General features: G+C 31.1%; 1 protein-coding gene across 3 annotated transcripts in view; it reads left to right on the top strand.

Moving 5' to 3' along the window:
- Positions 1 to 16,318, top strand: part of LOC148279529 (transcription factor Sox-8-like) — a 56,200-nt gene that overhangs the window by 21,126 nt on the left and 18,756 nt on the right. The window contains exons 1-2 of one of the 3 annotated variants that reach the window (XM_088229783.1): positions 2,217 to 2,273; positions 6,380 to 6,526. In XM_088229783.1, coding sequence (XP_088085909.1) covers positions 6,420 to 6,526 — 107 coding nt within the window. In that variant the 5' untranslated portion in view covers positions 2,217 to 2,273; positions 6,380 to 6,419. Of the gene's footprint in view, positions 1 to 2,216; positions 2,560 to 6,379; positions 6,527 to 16,318 lie in introns of those variants that run through there. The other 2 variants (XM_088229782.1, XM_088229781.1) reach the window with 2 other exon arrangements.

Genomic DNA, 16,318 nt, shown 5'->3' with positions numbered 1-16,318 from the left:
TTGTCATTTGCTAAAAACGTTTTCGTTATATTTGTTTCTCTATATGTTCCTACATATTTTATTCTTTATGTAAATAATAATGTATTAAGATTAGAGAAACTTCAAAGCTTACGACTTGGTAATGCATTGACTTACAATAATAAATAGGTGCGCAGTTAACGTAACCGAGAACCGATTCTGTGTCACCAGATCTATAAATCAGTTTTAACAGTCCGGCATTAAATTTGAAATGTTTGGTTTCCGCAGTAAAAATAGGTCGAAGAGCGTAGTTCTAGGTATGACAAAAAAGCCAATATCCTCACGGGTTCGACAACCTTTTTTATCGAATAGTCATGGAGAAAGAAATGATACTGAATCCACTACACGTGTTTAAGCCACACCAACCTCGAACCGAAATAATTAATTGATTTTTGGCATCAGCCACATTAAAAAAAAAAACGATTGATAATTCAGATTGTCTGTTGTTTAATAGATAAAAAGTACTTAAAAGAACAAAAAAGGTGAAAACATTTTTATATTTATTATTTTTTAATACAAGATAATTAATTAAAAAATGTAAAAATTTAGCGGGATAACACATTTTTACAGAACACTTTAAAAACTATTAACTTTGTTATAAAAATGACGCAAAAATTTTACTTCCCAAAACAGATAAATCTATATTTTTTTATCCTTTTCATAAATGTAAAATTATCCATTTAATATTTTTTATTGTGATTGATTGAACATTTTGAGTTGAAAAAAAAATATAAAACTGAATTAAAAGCTTCGTGTTCTAAACCAGATGTTGAAAATACCTTGGGATTTACTATCAACATGAATCCCTAAATTATTAAAAGTTAGCTGCCGTTTGTATTTAAAAAAACTTGTCGGCAAATCTGGCAAAGAAAGCGTCTATTGCAGGGTTAAATAATTTTTACAATATTGTTACAATATCAGCCATATATTGATCCTAATTCGCAACAATACATACGTTAAGCATCTTAACGCAGTGTTAGATAGTTTTTAGTCCAGTTGTATGGTTTTTGGTTAGAAAATTGAGGTATTGCAGAGAATTTGTATGTTCAAACTCGTAAAACCTTTTTTATCGAAATAAGAATGTCACTTTTGGATGATGATGACCTTAACTCATTTTATTCGATTTTGTGCCTTGACACATTTTTGAATAACACTATCTATATACATATGTTTTGTGATAATTAGCATAAATATGTATATTGAATACATAAGGGTCATTTAATAAGAGTAATTTAATTTACGAACTTTGAACTTAAATAAAACAAATTTTATTTCCATAAAATGGATAATTTTATATTACGTTAAATAATATTTGATATTTTAAATATAATTTTGGTCAAATGTCCACCACGGCGTTGTTTAATCCGAGAGGTCCAATTTTCGTCAGTTTTCTTATAAGTTGACCAAAGCAGCGTAAAAAAATTGACTACCCTGGCAACTCTTACAAAGTGTCCATTTTGTTTTCTTTGGCCATCTGACAGATGGAAAAATAATTATTTTTTTAAATAATGCCTTTGCTACTTACACATGCATTTGCTAATTACACATGAAATGTGATCCCATCCTGTTTCTTTAAGATCCCAGCAGTATTTTTACTGTTTAAAATGACACAACATGGCATAGTTGAATCCAAATCGGGAGTTGCGTACTGAGTGCCGTCTTCAAAGTACCTAATAGGTCAAAACGTAAAACTACTCTTTTAATAGTAGTATAGTCGCCTTCTGTTGATGCGCATATGCGGTTTCTGGACTATTCTTTATTCTATGGGTAAAGGTTGTAAATACGTCATTCGAATGAAAATTATATTCTTAATCCATATTCATCCATACTAGTCCATACTTCCATATCCAAACTGATATTAATTTGATTTTATAATTGCGAAGGTGATTTTGTTTGTTTGGTTGTGTTTCCTTCACGTTTTAACGAAGCAACCGATTGTCATTTTTTTGCATAGGGATAGCCGGAGAGGCTAGAAGTAAAATAGGATACTTATTTTTCATCAAGAATTAAACGAAAGAAATATTTTTTTTAATAAGAAGGCGGTAAGATGTGTCAAAGCGAATCAATTTTGTTTAAAGTTGAAAAATTGACTTTATTTATCAGTTGTATTGTATACTAAGTAGGCACTTGCTTTGTACAAATGTTCAAATATAGAATAAATTTTTTGACATATTATTATTAATACAAGATTGGTTTACAAAACATATCTAATTATTATAAATTCAAGCTCGTTAATAACAATTAAACATTGATTAGTATGATTTACTTTTTGTTTTGGTTTTATAGTAAGATTGTAAAGTGTGTTTGTCTGTTTGTTTGTGTTTCCTTCGCGTCACAACGGAGCAACTGATCAACATGGTTTTTTTAAATAAAGATAGCCAGAAGGGTGAGAAGTGCCATAGGCTGCTTTTCATCCTGAAAATATATAATTCCTTTGGGAACATTCTTAGTGGAAAAATAATTTGCTTTTTGTGCGATTCTACGTCGCCATAGACATAAGGATCGTTTTTTTCATGGCGATAATTGAAGGCCTGGCAATTGGTATTAGCAAGTTTTTATCTTGAAAAAATATACAATTTCACATGGAAATTTTTTGTGATTAAACGACAAAACTAATTAATTAGGTTTTCCCCTTTTACAATGCGAGCGAAATCGAAAGTAAAAGCTAGTAAATTAACTAAAATTAAAATCCAAGGACTGTGATTAAAAATTTCTGAATTTAGTTTTAAAAAATAATAATAATCTATTGTCGATCTCTGCTCAGGACTCGAGCCTAAATGTCTACCTACTGCCAGCTGCCACATTACACTAGTACTTGTATATGTAATATTTGTTATATTTTTTTGTCAATACATATACAGCTATGGGTACCTAATATCTATTAAGTTGCTTGATTAGTGTTTTTGGTGGTTGTATTTTTTAAAGGGGTTTTATTGTTTCTACCTAGGTCTTGCCTACAAAAAATATTTTAAGCAAACAATTTGTAGATCCCGTCGAATGATGAAGGATTAAGAAAATTAAAAAAATTGGTATTTTTGTGTTAATTTAGATGATCATAAATGGGACAGTTAGTATACTCCGTTCGTTTAAGAGGGTAAATCCACGAACAAATCTCCGATTAACTTAATTGTTTTCATTTTAATAAATCATATAGAAATACAGTATTATTTTTAAAATAAAAAAACATTAAACTTTTAATTTTTAAAGCTTTATTCATTTTATGAATATTAAATGTGAATAATTTGTTGACAGAAGGTACTCATATATACGTCTGTGTTTAATTTAATTCATTCTTCTATCATTTTATTTGCTAATTATATATTTTTATGTTATTATATTTTTTCGTTATTTTTTAAAAATTATTTAATTTAGCACTCACTGTTATATTTTTAACAATAATTTCTTACTCTATAAACAGTATCTCAATTATTTTTTATTATGCTTTTGAATTGTTTTCTATTGATTTTAATGATCCTATTAATATATTTATTCGATTAAGTATGTAACTAAATTTGTAAAATATATATTTTAATATTTAAATCTGATTATTATTTTATGTTATCATCTTTGGGATGTTATTATTTATTTTTTTTTTTTTATTATTTTTACTTTGTTTTTCTGAATTGTTATTCTATTGCATCACATGTTATCACAATGGATTTTTTTCACTACGATTTTTAATTTTAATTAATTATTATGGCTTAACACGGACACAGCCTAAAAAGCCTCAATAAGTTCACGAATATGTAAACGAGCGTAATTTTTAATGAATAAATAAATAAATATTAAAAAAATAATACTGAGTTCTGCAAAATAAACATCAACTCAATAAATATTGAGTTTTGAGCTTTTTCCGAATATTTTTTTTTACATTCGCAGTTTTGCACTTCTAGAGAGTTCGAGGTATAACGCTTCAAATTTTTGACGTTGCTATAAAAAAATGTCTTCCTTGGCCTTCCTCTTCCTTCCTTCAGTGTATGTATTATAATGGTCAATCTATGAATAATGAAATCCCATGAAGAATTGTAAAAAATAAAAATATAATCAAATGTGTGCTTAACGAACATACTGTACTAGGCAAATGGCGACATATTTTCATGGCGACATCAAAAACTTGAAGCGTAACACTTTTTCATGGACGTGGCATTTTTTCACATCTCTCGACGTGACATGTGTGCGTGGAGTGGAGACATTAAAGCGGTTAGGAATCACCTCCAAAGGCGATGTTGAGAGCTTGACGAATTAGCTGTGTGATTGGTGAATGGAGGGGAAGAGTTGGGAACGTTAAATTATTATCTTAGACATTTATAATACGCTCGGATGACATTTCAGCTCTTTCAGAACGATTTCAAAGAACAATTTTTCGAGAAAGATTCTTCAAAATTTCTTGGAATATTAAAAAAAAATATATTAAAACCATTTCAGTGCTTCTAGAACGATTTTAAAGAAGACTTTTTTTAAAAGAATTTGATTTTTTTTTTCTTTTAAATTTTAAAACAAATTTCGTGTACATCAAAATCACGATTTTCGGGTTTATCTCACTGTTGTTTCGGGCTAGCGACATGTAAGGTATATTGTTTTTCCATTAATTTTTTTTTTTAAATGTGTATTTTATTGTTATTTTTATATATTTATATTTATTTTATTTTATTTTTTATTTGATTATTTTTCCATACATATATTATTGACATACAAATATCATTACAAGAATACACTTTAGAAAAGTACATCTTAAAATTAGGCTATAACATAAATTGGAAAAAATGCCCACAAAGACTTCAGCGTCTGAGCGTGGGCCATTCCTTTTTCAATTATTAATAAGTTTATAGCATATAAATATGGTATGACATGACCATAAAAAGAAAAATAATAGAAAAACCAAATTAACATATGCTGATATTACAAAAACATGATTCATTTGCAGTATTTTACTTTAATTTTTTTTTCAAGAATGTGTCTATCTGTTCCTGTCATGCTAATCTAAGACCTCAAACCTACTTTAAACTGTACAAGTGATTTAATGTTTTGTAGTTCCTTAGTTAGAATATTGAAGGATCTTGGACCAACATGTAAGGAGTGCCTCTGTGCGAACTTAGTTCTGCATCCTGGAAATTACAGTAGACTATCGGATTTAAATTATTACTAAACAATTCCCTATTCAAGTAAACATATTTCAGGCACTGAAATATATATAATTTTCTAAAACTAAGTAGTCCACTCTCTACGTATAATTTATTACTAGGAAATAGTTAATGTTTTTTGTAAATTATCTTAATTATATTTTTCTATGCAATTTCTCACGCCCAAGACTCTTTCCCACCCTATTATACCATATGTTATTGAAGATTGAATTAAAACTTGCCAAATTGATAAAAAAATATGAGCGCAGTTATGCAGAAAGCAGCCAGCCATAGAAAAGTGAAACTGAGATAATAACACCTTTGTGAAAAAAGTAATCAAATCTACACAACAGTTGGAATGTTTTTTACTTTAGCAAATGATAAATAATGCATGCATTCGTTTTTTCTACAATACAAAAATAATTTTATTATTTTAACATATTACAACAGAGATGAAGAACATTGTCTACAAAAATTAGAAAAAACTCAAAATATTGATGAATTTTATTATGTATTTGACCAGATTTAATGATTTAAATGAAAGCCAGATATAATGAATTAAACCTCATACAAACTCTGAATGTATTAGGTGACATTCATTTTTATGACATTTTGACATCACGAAATTTTCAGAAGGTGATTATTACTGTTTTTTGTATGAAAGTGGCTTGACTGTTTTAAGCAGAACATAGAATTGAACTTTCTGAATTTAATAACACCAATATCTCATTTTTTCAAAATTGTGGACTGGTTGCTTTTGCATAACTACGTTCAATTATTATTAATTTTGCGATATACATAGCTTTATTCTACATCATCAACACTTGTGAGCACCGGCCGATTCCTTTTGAAATGAATAATTTCAAAAACGGTCACTTCAAACGCCACATGTCCTATATGATACGTAATATGTCCATGGTATCCTATCAAAGAAAAATAGTCCTTCGGAAATAATGTTCGAAATACTAGTTTGAATTGACCTTCCTGAATGCGATAACTCAAATATCGAATTTTTCTAAAATTGTGGATTGGCTGCTTTCTGCATAACTATGTTCATATGTAATGTCTATTTTTATGTGATATTTGTATTTTAACATTATTTTTCAACCAAATACATAGAATTAACCAAAAAACCATCTACGCTCTTCTACTGAATTCGAACTGAATTCCATTGATATATTTTTAACTTGGGTAATTTGAATCTTGTTGACCTTTGTTTAACGATACATTTCGTCTTGCAGGTCATCATCAGACAAGCGCAGGCAGCATGTCAAGAGGCCCATGAACGCATTCATGGTGTGGGCGCAGGCAGCGCGCCGTAAGCTCGCCGATCAGTACCCGCAACTTCACAACGCTGAGCTTAGCAAGACCCTTGGCAAAATTTGGAAGTTAGTGCACACTTATTTATTTGATGTAAACACTTAAATGCATTTATAGTTTACACGCATATTGTTGGCGGTCATATTAATAACTCCATTGTTATTTATTTTATTTTATTTGGGAAACCAACAGTACTACATACATATTCATAGAAAACAAACAGATATAGTGTATAAACTCAGAACCAATAACAGATTTCCACACAGTATACAAAGTTAGTGAAGAAAATATATTACATATTAATTAAATGCATATGAGTTTATAAATATAAAAATGTTATTTTCATGTACTTGTAAATATTTTTTTAATAATCAAAGAATTTTTTAAAGAACAGTAAGTTATTGAAAATTGGGCGGGATTAGAACAAGAATGCTTGAAGAGAGGATAAGGGTGGGAAGGGAGATGTACATATTTATTGTTATAATATCTACCAAGTTACATTATTCATTTTTAGTGTAAATTTTAAATCTGACAGAGTTATGTTTGTGTAATCTATGACTTTACATTTTGTATTGTACACTGGAAAAGTCCTACGAAAAAAGCATTTTCAACATACGATGTTTTATTTATTAGTACATGAAACAAGTGGTACCGTCTACAAATCCTGGCTGGCACATGTATTGTTATTAAACTAAGTAGTTCTGTACAGTCAACTATTCCTGTCATAATTTTGTGAAACTGTAATTGGTCCCCACACACTCTGCGGTTTTGTAGAAAAGTGATTCCATGAAGTGATTCATTCCGTGTAATGTCACCATGGTTGTTCAACATATACATCGATAACTGTATGAAAGAACTGAAAGATTTAAGAATGGGAGCAAAAATGAGTGGTATAACTGTTAACTGTCTTCTGTATGCGGATGATGCCGTGCTTCTTGCTAGCAGCAAAGAAGACCTTCAATTCTTGGTAACAAAAGTCTACGATGTATGCAAGAAAAGCGATTTGCTTATGAATGTTGATAAATCGAAAGTGATGGTTTTTGAAAGGGACGAAAATATAACTAAATGTGAGATCAGCGTGAACGGAGATATTCTGAATCAGGTAGAAGAATTTGTGTACCTGGGAAGTATGTTTACTAGGGACGGAAAGGCCGAGAAAGATATTGAAACTAGGGTGAGTGCCGGGAACAGGGTGAACGGTGCACTAAAATCTACTTTGGCAAACAAATGTTTATCGCAGGAGGCTAAACTAGCAGTTCACAACGGAGTTCTAGTGCCAACTCTAATGTATGGGAGCGAAGTATGGAATTGGAAAAATAATGATGAAAGTAGGTTGAATGCTGTCGAAATGCGATCCCTCAGGCGAATGTGTGGTAAAACGATGCATGATAGGTGCACAAATGTCGAGATCCGTAAAGTGTGTAAGGCTGAGACATGCATTATTGACAGAATCAAGAAAGGGGTGCTGCGTTGGTTTGGACATGTAGAGCGAATGGACAGCGAAAGAACGGCTAAAAGGATCTACGGTGCAAACGTTGATGGATGCATAAAACGAGGAAGACCGAGAAAGACATGGCACGATCAAGTCCATCAAATACTTGAATAATCGGCGTGCGTGCATGAGAAGATGTATGAATGTAGAGGAAGCGAGGTCTGTATGCCAAGATAGAGTGTTATGGCGTTCTATCCTCTCTGCCTTCCCCTACGGAGAAACGGCGTGATGGTTTGTTGTTGTTGTTGTTGATTCCATGAAAGGTGGAGGCAGTGAGAGTTGATACATAATAAATAACGGTTTTGTATTTTACGTACTTAAATATTTATGTCGCCATTTGACCAGGTTTTACCTAGGTTTTCACGGTCGTCATAAAAAGGTGTTGATTTTTGTATGTCCAATGTTTTGACCCCTTCTGCAATAGCCATATACAAAATATTTATGAAAAAACCTTAGTATTTAAGCGCCGGTTGCTGGCGAATTGCAAATTCGGACAATGAATTGAATTAGTTCGAATAAGCCGAGACCGTCTCGTGTTTATTTTATTTGGTAACAAAAAAGAGCTGTGTAAACTGAACTCGGCGCACGCGCCATTTATTTGGAAATGTCTGCAGTACTATCGCTAAACTCAAATCTTATCGAGAGAGACGATCACGTTGCTTTCATCGCCAAAAATAAAACATCGACTTTAATTATAATAAATAAGTTCTAATGTTAGCGTATCTCGATACATTTTTTTACGTGAAGGTAAATGATCAGACTTACGATACAAGAGCAATGAAATATTGCAATGTAAAACACCTTTATAAATAAGTATTTAATGTCAACCACGTCGGGAATCAAACCCGAGAACTGTTACATGGTAGGCAAAACGAGAAGTCTCAGCAAAATGTTCGTACAAAATTTACCAGAATATTAAATAATCTAATACCCAAAACTCGCGCATGACTTTTTCTAAACGGCACCTCTCGTATATCGCATCGAGAGTTTGAAATATTTAAAATATTTTCTCAATTATTTCAGTTGGTTATTTCACATAAATCAAACGTTTGTCTTTGTTTGATGTGCTTTACCGGTGTGCTAATTTATTTTTAATGACGTTCTTGTTTTACTATAAAATTATTGTTTTTCTATGTATTGATCACAACTCAACACAGGACTTTAGTCCCATGGAGTTAGTACTTATAAATGAAGGGTACAGGATATAAAGGATGGGCGTATTTTTTATGTGTTTTAAACTAATAATGTCGTCTTACGGCAGTTCACGTGATTTACATTTCTGTAGATCTTAAATAAAATTTGACGTAAAGGCTCTACCTTCCAAGATAATAAGGTATTACCACTTTTTTAAAACATATTTATTTTATTTGGGAAACCAACAGTTCTATATACATATTTATAGTAAAAAAACAAATATAGTGTATAAACTCAGAACCAATAACAGATTTCCACACAGTTTACAAAGTTAGTACAGAAAATATAATAAATATGATATAAATACATATAAAAATGTTATTTTTATTTACACATTTTTTAATAATCAAAGAGTATTTAAAGTAAAAAAGGTCCATGAAATATTGTCCGGTAAAAAAACTAAATTTTTGTTACTTAGTAGCATAAAAAATATTTTTAAATTTGCTGGTTTAAGTGGGCAATTAAGATCTAAATAACTCCCGAGGGAAGAAATCCAGCCAGTCTGCATGCATTTTGACAAACTCAAAACATTGTTAAACTGGTAAAAGAAGAAGTATAATAATTTGAAAATTGTTTCAAGCGTTGCCTAGTAGATAAATTGGTTCAGCCGGATGAATCTCACGAAGAAGAGTTGAGGAAATGTGGATGTTTAAATATAGGAAGAATGGTGAATGTTACCCAGTGTGTAAAGTGGCCACTCAAACCTACCAACGACCTGTAAATGCGCAATTATATTAAAGCCTACAGGGGTTTAAATAAATGTCCAAGAGGTTTGAAGAATACTCTCAAATATCTCAAAACACCCTTTTTTGACTTGACATTCACATCCTATATCCTTCAAATGTAAATAAATAATTAATTTGTGAATTGATAAATAAATAAATACATGATATGTATCTACGCGTAATCGTCTCTCTAATAATTTTATGCTGGTGAAAGTAAACTTAGAAAAAATCCTAATGTTTGTAAATTGATTAGCCGATACTAAAAACAGGCCACGCCAACATTGGCGGCCGCAGCGCCGCAAATTAAAAATTAATCCATTTTAGCCGCAGTTTAAAATGTCCAAGTGCGGACTTGTAATGCGAGGTGCAGTAATAAATTTAAACATTATTACCAGGTAGGCGCCATAGGAGTCGGGCTAGGAGTCAAATTCCGAAATGAAATAGTTTCTGAGGGCGCCGAAAAGTTTCACGAAATTCAGGTCGAATGGGTCCCTGTTTATAAACAAACAAAACTGTTAAGATTTTTTCTTGAACCGAACCACAAGAGTGCAGAAATATATTTATTTTTTATAATGCAATTCAAATTTAGTGTCGTCGAAATTGGCGTTAATTTTTGAAAGGTACAGCTTTATTTTTTCAATAGGGAAAACGAACAATAAGGTAAAATAGGAACGTAATATAAACTGTAAGTCTCTCACTATATTTAACCAGGGTTGTTATAGAATTATAATATACAGAAGGGGCGTAGAACCGTATTTGGATACATCGGACTGTGTCCAAAAATCCCCCACTTTCACCGAACGCATGCGTGAAGTCGCCGCGTAATGTTGCCAGATCGCGAACAATATTATCTAAAAAAGCGTTTTTTTTTTAATTTCTCTAAAATTTTATTGGATAGGCGGAAATATTGATTGACACAACAGAATAGATAAGTAAAGGGTCATTTAATAAGAGTAATTGAACTGTAAACTTACAAAATATTTTACATAAAGCGGATATTTTTATGTCATGTTAAATAATATTTGATGCCATTATGTTTTGATGATAATGTCAGTCAAATGTCCACCACGGCGTTTTTAATCCGAGAAATCCAATTTTCTTTAGTTCTCTCATTAGATGACCATAGCAGCGTAATAAATTTGACTACCCTAGCAACACTAACAAAATGTACATTTTGTTTTCTTTAAAAATCGGACAGTTAGCAAAATCATTACATTTTTAAGTAATATAATCTGTGAATTTGCAACTTACACATTTTTTTTCCTGTAGTTTTCATAGAAAACATTTTATTTTTTTAAATGGTCGTTTAGTCACTCTGTGAGGAATATTTCATGATTTTCATAGCGCACTGTCTCATTTCAGTCCATAGGGCAGTGTTTAATATTTGTATTTTTTCGCCCTTCTCACGTAAAGAAGCCGTTCTGTCACGAAACATATAATTATTCATTAATAAACTACTTCAGAGACGACCAAGGGCTCAAAATAAAACAAGAACAATAAAATCATAGTAAAAAAGTACTCGTATTTATTTTATCAAAATGTTTCATATTTTTTTACCTAAAAAATAATCTACCAAAACTACGGTAGGAAACGGTAGACTACCGGTATACTACTGAGGGATTTGGTAGACTACGGTATTTTTACTATTCTAGTTTTCTAGCAGAAGCAAAATAATAAAATAAAAATTCATGGAAACTTCAATTCGGTCCGTAAGGTTGAGTTTTATTCGTAAAGTTCTAATTTATTACATTACGTACCTCTTGTTTAGTTCGTGCATAAAAAATAAAAAATAAGATGCTTGAAAAGGCCGGCAGAGATTGTAGCCGAGTTGTACCATAACGGGTGGTAAAGTACCGAAATGGTTCAGCAATGATATCGATAATTTGGAATCATCTCCGTCATTAGCTGTGGTGACTTGTATTATCTTGGCTTTGAGATTTTCAAATACCGCCAACTACCTCCACATAACGACCGTGGAATGTATCTGTAATAAGTATAAACAAACAGTTAGGTATAGGTGGTTATTTATTTTATGCAACCTATTAGGAAGGTTCATTTTATTTTTAAAAATTCATTAAAAATAAATTTAGAAAAAAAAACGAATGAAAATTTTTAACCAAATACCGAGGATGTAGTTAAAAAAGAAACAAATTAATTTTTAATTGGTGGCAAAAATTTAAAAAAAATATGGAGTTTAACTGGCTTGTTGGTTTAATTATCATAATTCATTGTTATAAAATTAATTATTGTATTTATTATTAATAAGAGTAATATTTTATATGACCCAAGCCCGTAATATAATAAGAAGTAAACATATATTTTTTTAATTAATAAATATAGTTGCATAAAATGATACATGTATTTATTTTTCTATTACAATGTACTGTTATATATTTAGTTGATCTTATAACTGAAACATTCTAAAAAAGAGACTAGCTCTTGTGCTTGGAAAGTGATTTACACTGTTATAATTAATTAGTAATTTGAATTTATATGATTTCGAATATACATGAGAAAAAAAAAAACGAAATAAAGAGAAAAACAGAAAAAAATTATACAGTAATACTAATTGATGCATGCCACGGATCGGAGAACCTTACTGGATGTCAAAAATAAAATATAAAAAATAAGGAATAATTAAAAAAATATATATTTATAGATGACAACCATGAAGTTTCGCATAAATAAATTGTCTATGTTTTTATGAATGTATGTATGTGTATGCGCATGGGTGTATGTACGGGTGTGTGTATGTACATGTGTATATATGTGTATATATGTATATATGTGTATGTCTGTATGTATATGAATCAAAATGTGTATCCGAATAAGTTTATATTTTGTTTGTCTGTGCTCTATATTAATTTTTTAACTATTGTAATATAATAAAATGTAATTGCCTAGCTTGGAACCGGGTATGTACCCTTGTTAGCTGGGCAAAGTGAACATGGAATTGTATTTTGATAAAGAGTGTGAATAAATAAATTAAAACAAAATGTTATTTTTACTCGGGTTAGTTCGTTTAATTTACTTTAAATTTATTTAGTGATATCCTTATTATATTTTTTTATCAATATTCCTACAGAGATGAGGTAGAATTTTTTCAAATTCAGGATTATCGATATTCGAGCGTTTACAGGGCTTATGACCTGTCATTGGCTGGGTTGAGTGGCCACTTTACGTTTTTTACAACATTCCCCATTCCGCTTATTAGCGAATATCGACACTGGTACCATTTTGATTCTTGTATATATCTTATTAAATGAGAAAGCATTCACTAGCGTGTTGGAGCACCATCTATGTATTGATATTGAAGTTAAGTATTTTTCATATCCTTATTAGTTTTAATAGTTTTTAGTTCATTGGGGAGATTTTTTAGCACGAGTATTCTTTTGAAACATTTTTTATTTAAACATTTAACATTTGTCCTCAATTTTATCTACAAAGTAAAATTGAGATTTCTGTATGAAAAATATAATATTTGGAAGCAACCAGATTCCAAATCCGACAGGACCCATATAAGGGCTACGGATAATAGAGAGAAGCTCCATTCGATATTCATTAAGAGAGGAAGAGGCATAAGACAACAGGATGTATTCAGATGATTGATTAGGATATCCGCAGCATTTTGTAATTCATACTCTCATATTCCCTTCTCAAAAATGTTTTCCCTCTCTGTGGCAACAAATTTAGTAGGTAATATATTAACAAATAAAGCTTAACATCCTAGTAAGTAAATTCATCCTGTTTGCAAGCATTTGGATATTACGCAAAACATTGATTATCGTAGACAAGTTTTGAATTTTGTTTCTTTGGGTGTTTGTCAAAAATGTCATTTTTTTATTTAATATATCTTGTGATATAAATAAGTATTAAATAACTTAGCGACCACACATACAGTCTGGATCTCTGGATGACTTCTGGGCGAAGTAGACTATGAATTTGTATTACATTGTATGTTGGTATGTTTATAAGCCGCGAGTCCCTTATCTAGATTGGCTCAGGATCTAAGCAGATCCAAAGCGGAAGACGCTATTCGTGTCTCCAAGGTGATTTACACAGCAAAATTGACAACAAAATCATCATCAGCATTTTTCTATCCACACCCGGTGGTGCATAGGGCACCGCATTGGTGCTTCAATTATTATTATTATTATTATTTTTTGTTTTTTATTTTATTTATTTAAATATATATTATAAAGTAATGCCTAGTAGAAGAAGACCCGTGCTAAGGCAGACTAACATAAATGTTTATTTATATATTGCCATATACATACACACACACGTGCGAACCCTTATAAACATCCATACACATACACACATACATACACGCACATACACACACACACATACACATACCCACATAAATATTCATACATATGCAGTGATCTTGATAATTTTTGTCTCATGGTAGGTTCAAGAACAGTAAAATGTTGCAAAATTTTATTCTGACCTTCCTAGGAACCGAACCCGGGATCGCAAACAACACTATGAGGGGGACTTTTCTCTACTCGGTTTCCTTTTTCAGAATTTTAACCTGAGAGTAGGCACCGAGTCGAAAGTACTCGCCAGGGTTCTTCATGAACGAAATACTTGCCCAGAATTCGCATAAAAATATTCATCAATCCATTAAAAAATCTAAATACGAGTATCTAGTGTCTACAGCAATTAATTCTGATGAAATTTATGTGAAAATCGCTAAAATATATCTTTTTGTTTTCATTTTTTATTTGATGATTTACCTTTTATACTATTTTTAACTACATTTTTGTAAAGGTTTTACGAATATAAAAATTCATGTTTTCAATTTTAATCAATTAACCCTTGCTTCCGGACGATACAAATTTGTCATGGTGCAAAATAACTTATATATCTTTTATATGAGAATGAATTTTATGTAACTAATCGCTGTCAGTGCATATTTGGACATTTTTGAGTAGTTTCGGAGATTTGAAGTAATTAATTGCAAAAATTGACTTCTGGGGAACAATTTTGCTTAGAGCTGTCGCCCGTTTGATTGTGTAAAATAACTACCCCTTTAGAATCTTCAATATTATAACCAATATCGTTTGTTAATGATATTGGTTTTTCATTTAACTCCTCATTAAAATATTACACTCTTTTATATTGCCCTAACGGTACAAATTTGTACCGCTACTTTTTTAATACATGCAGTTTAAAAAACACTATTTAAAATGCCTAATTGTTTTAAAGATATAAATAACACAATTAAAAAAGAAAACAATCGAAAACTACCAAATCTAAAGGGATGTTCAGGGATCAAAGGGTTAATGTGACCATGTTTTATCTCCGTATCTTTATTAAAATTGTGGTTTGAAGTTACAAAATTTCTTGACGTTGTCCCAACTGCTGATAGTTATATCTTGATGGGCACATACCCACATCCCCAAATTGTTGAGTATATTATCACTTAGTCTGATTTAAAAACGCGCGCATATAAAATGTCTTGCAGTTAGCGTTACGTCATTTTGACGTCACACATCATGCCCTCCGAGTGCGCTTCTAACAAGTATTACGCGGTAGCATATTACGTACCGTTTGTCCCATAGGGCGAGAAACGTCTTGCTTTTAGGTAGGTAATAAAAAATATCAATAATTAAAACGCTTCTCCAAAAAAATTTCCGACGCCACACGTCGCACGGAAAAAAAGTTTCGTTTTCATTTTTTTTGCTTAATTTAAAATAATTATAAAAAAAAGTAAAAAAACAAAAAATACTCCATTGTGTAAAACGTTAAACGTTTTTTTTTTGGGAAAAACTTCGATACATTGGTCACAAATATAATTATTCTCCTTTCACTATTATCATTTTAATCGTTGTTCGACTTAATAGACGGATATAAGATCGTAGGTACAGTGCGTTCGAATGTTTAAAAGGAAACGCGGTCTGACGTTTCTTCATACAAACGTATTCCCGAATTTTTTCCCTGGATTATTGCACTAGAACAGTGATTTATTTACCCACGATAGGCATTTACCATTAGCGTGTCCCAATCGTCTTGTCTCTCTATGGGAACTAGGACCATAAAAAACTCTTAAAAGAGCTTTGTTTTGTCTGCCGTCTTAACTTACGGTATACAAATATGAAAACTATTTTTGAAAGACGAAAAAGAAACGACGCAGAAAATATCAATATGATACTTTTTCTTAAAAAACCAAACCAAATCGGTTCACAAACCAGTTTTGGGGTGCGGAAAACGGGACAGCGAAATATTGATTTTAGTTAGGTATGGGCAGTCCGACATGCAGGTTTTCGCAGTATCGGTGAGGCATTTGCGAGAGAGTGTCAGAAAAACAATGTTAAAATACTTATTAATAAAAACTATCAGCCATCACCCATCTTCTTCATAAGCCTATGTTAATGAATTACTGTCTGTCCAAGTTAAAATACAAATTTCGTTTAGGTTATGTAACGGGTAACATTTGCTAC

The sequence above is a fragment of the Micrasema longulum genome, unplaced genomic scaffold, assembly GCF_059751315.1.
Source record: "Micrasema longulum isolate JH-2025_06_02 unplaced genomic scaffold, ASM5975131v1 h1tg000708l, whole genome shotgun sequence".
Lineage (NCBI taxonomy): Eukaryota > Metazoa > Arthropoda > Insecta > Trichoptera > Brachycentridae > Micrasema > Micrasema longulum.
This window is presented reverse-complemented; position numbering and strand designations above follow the sequence as displayed.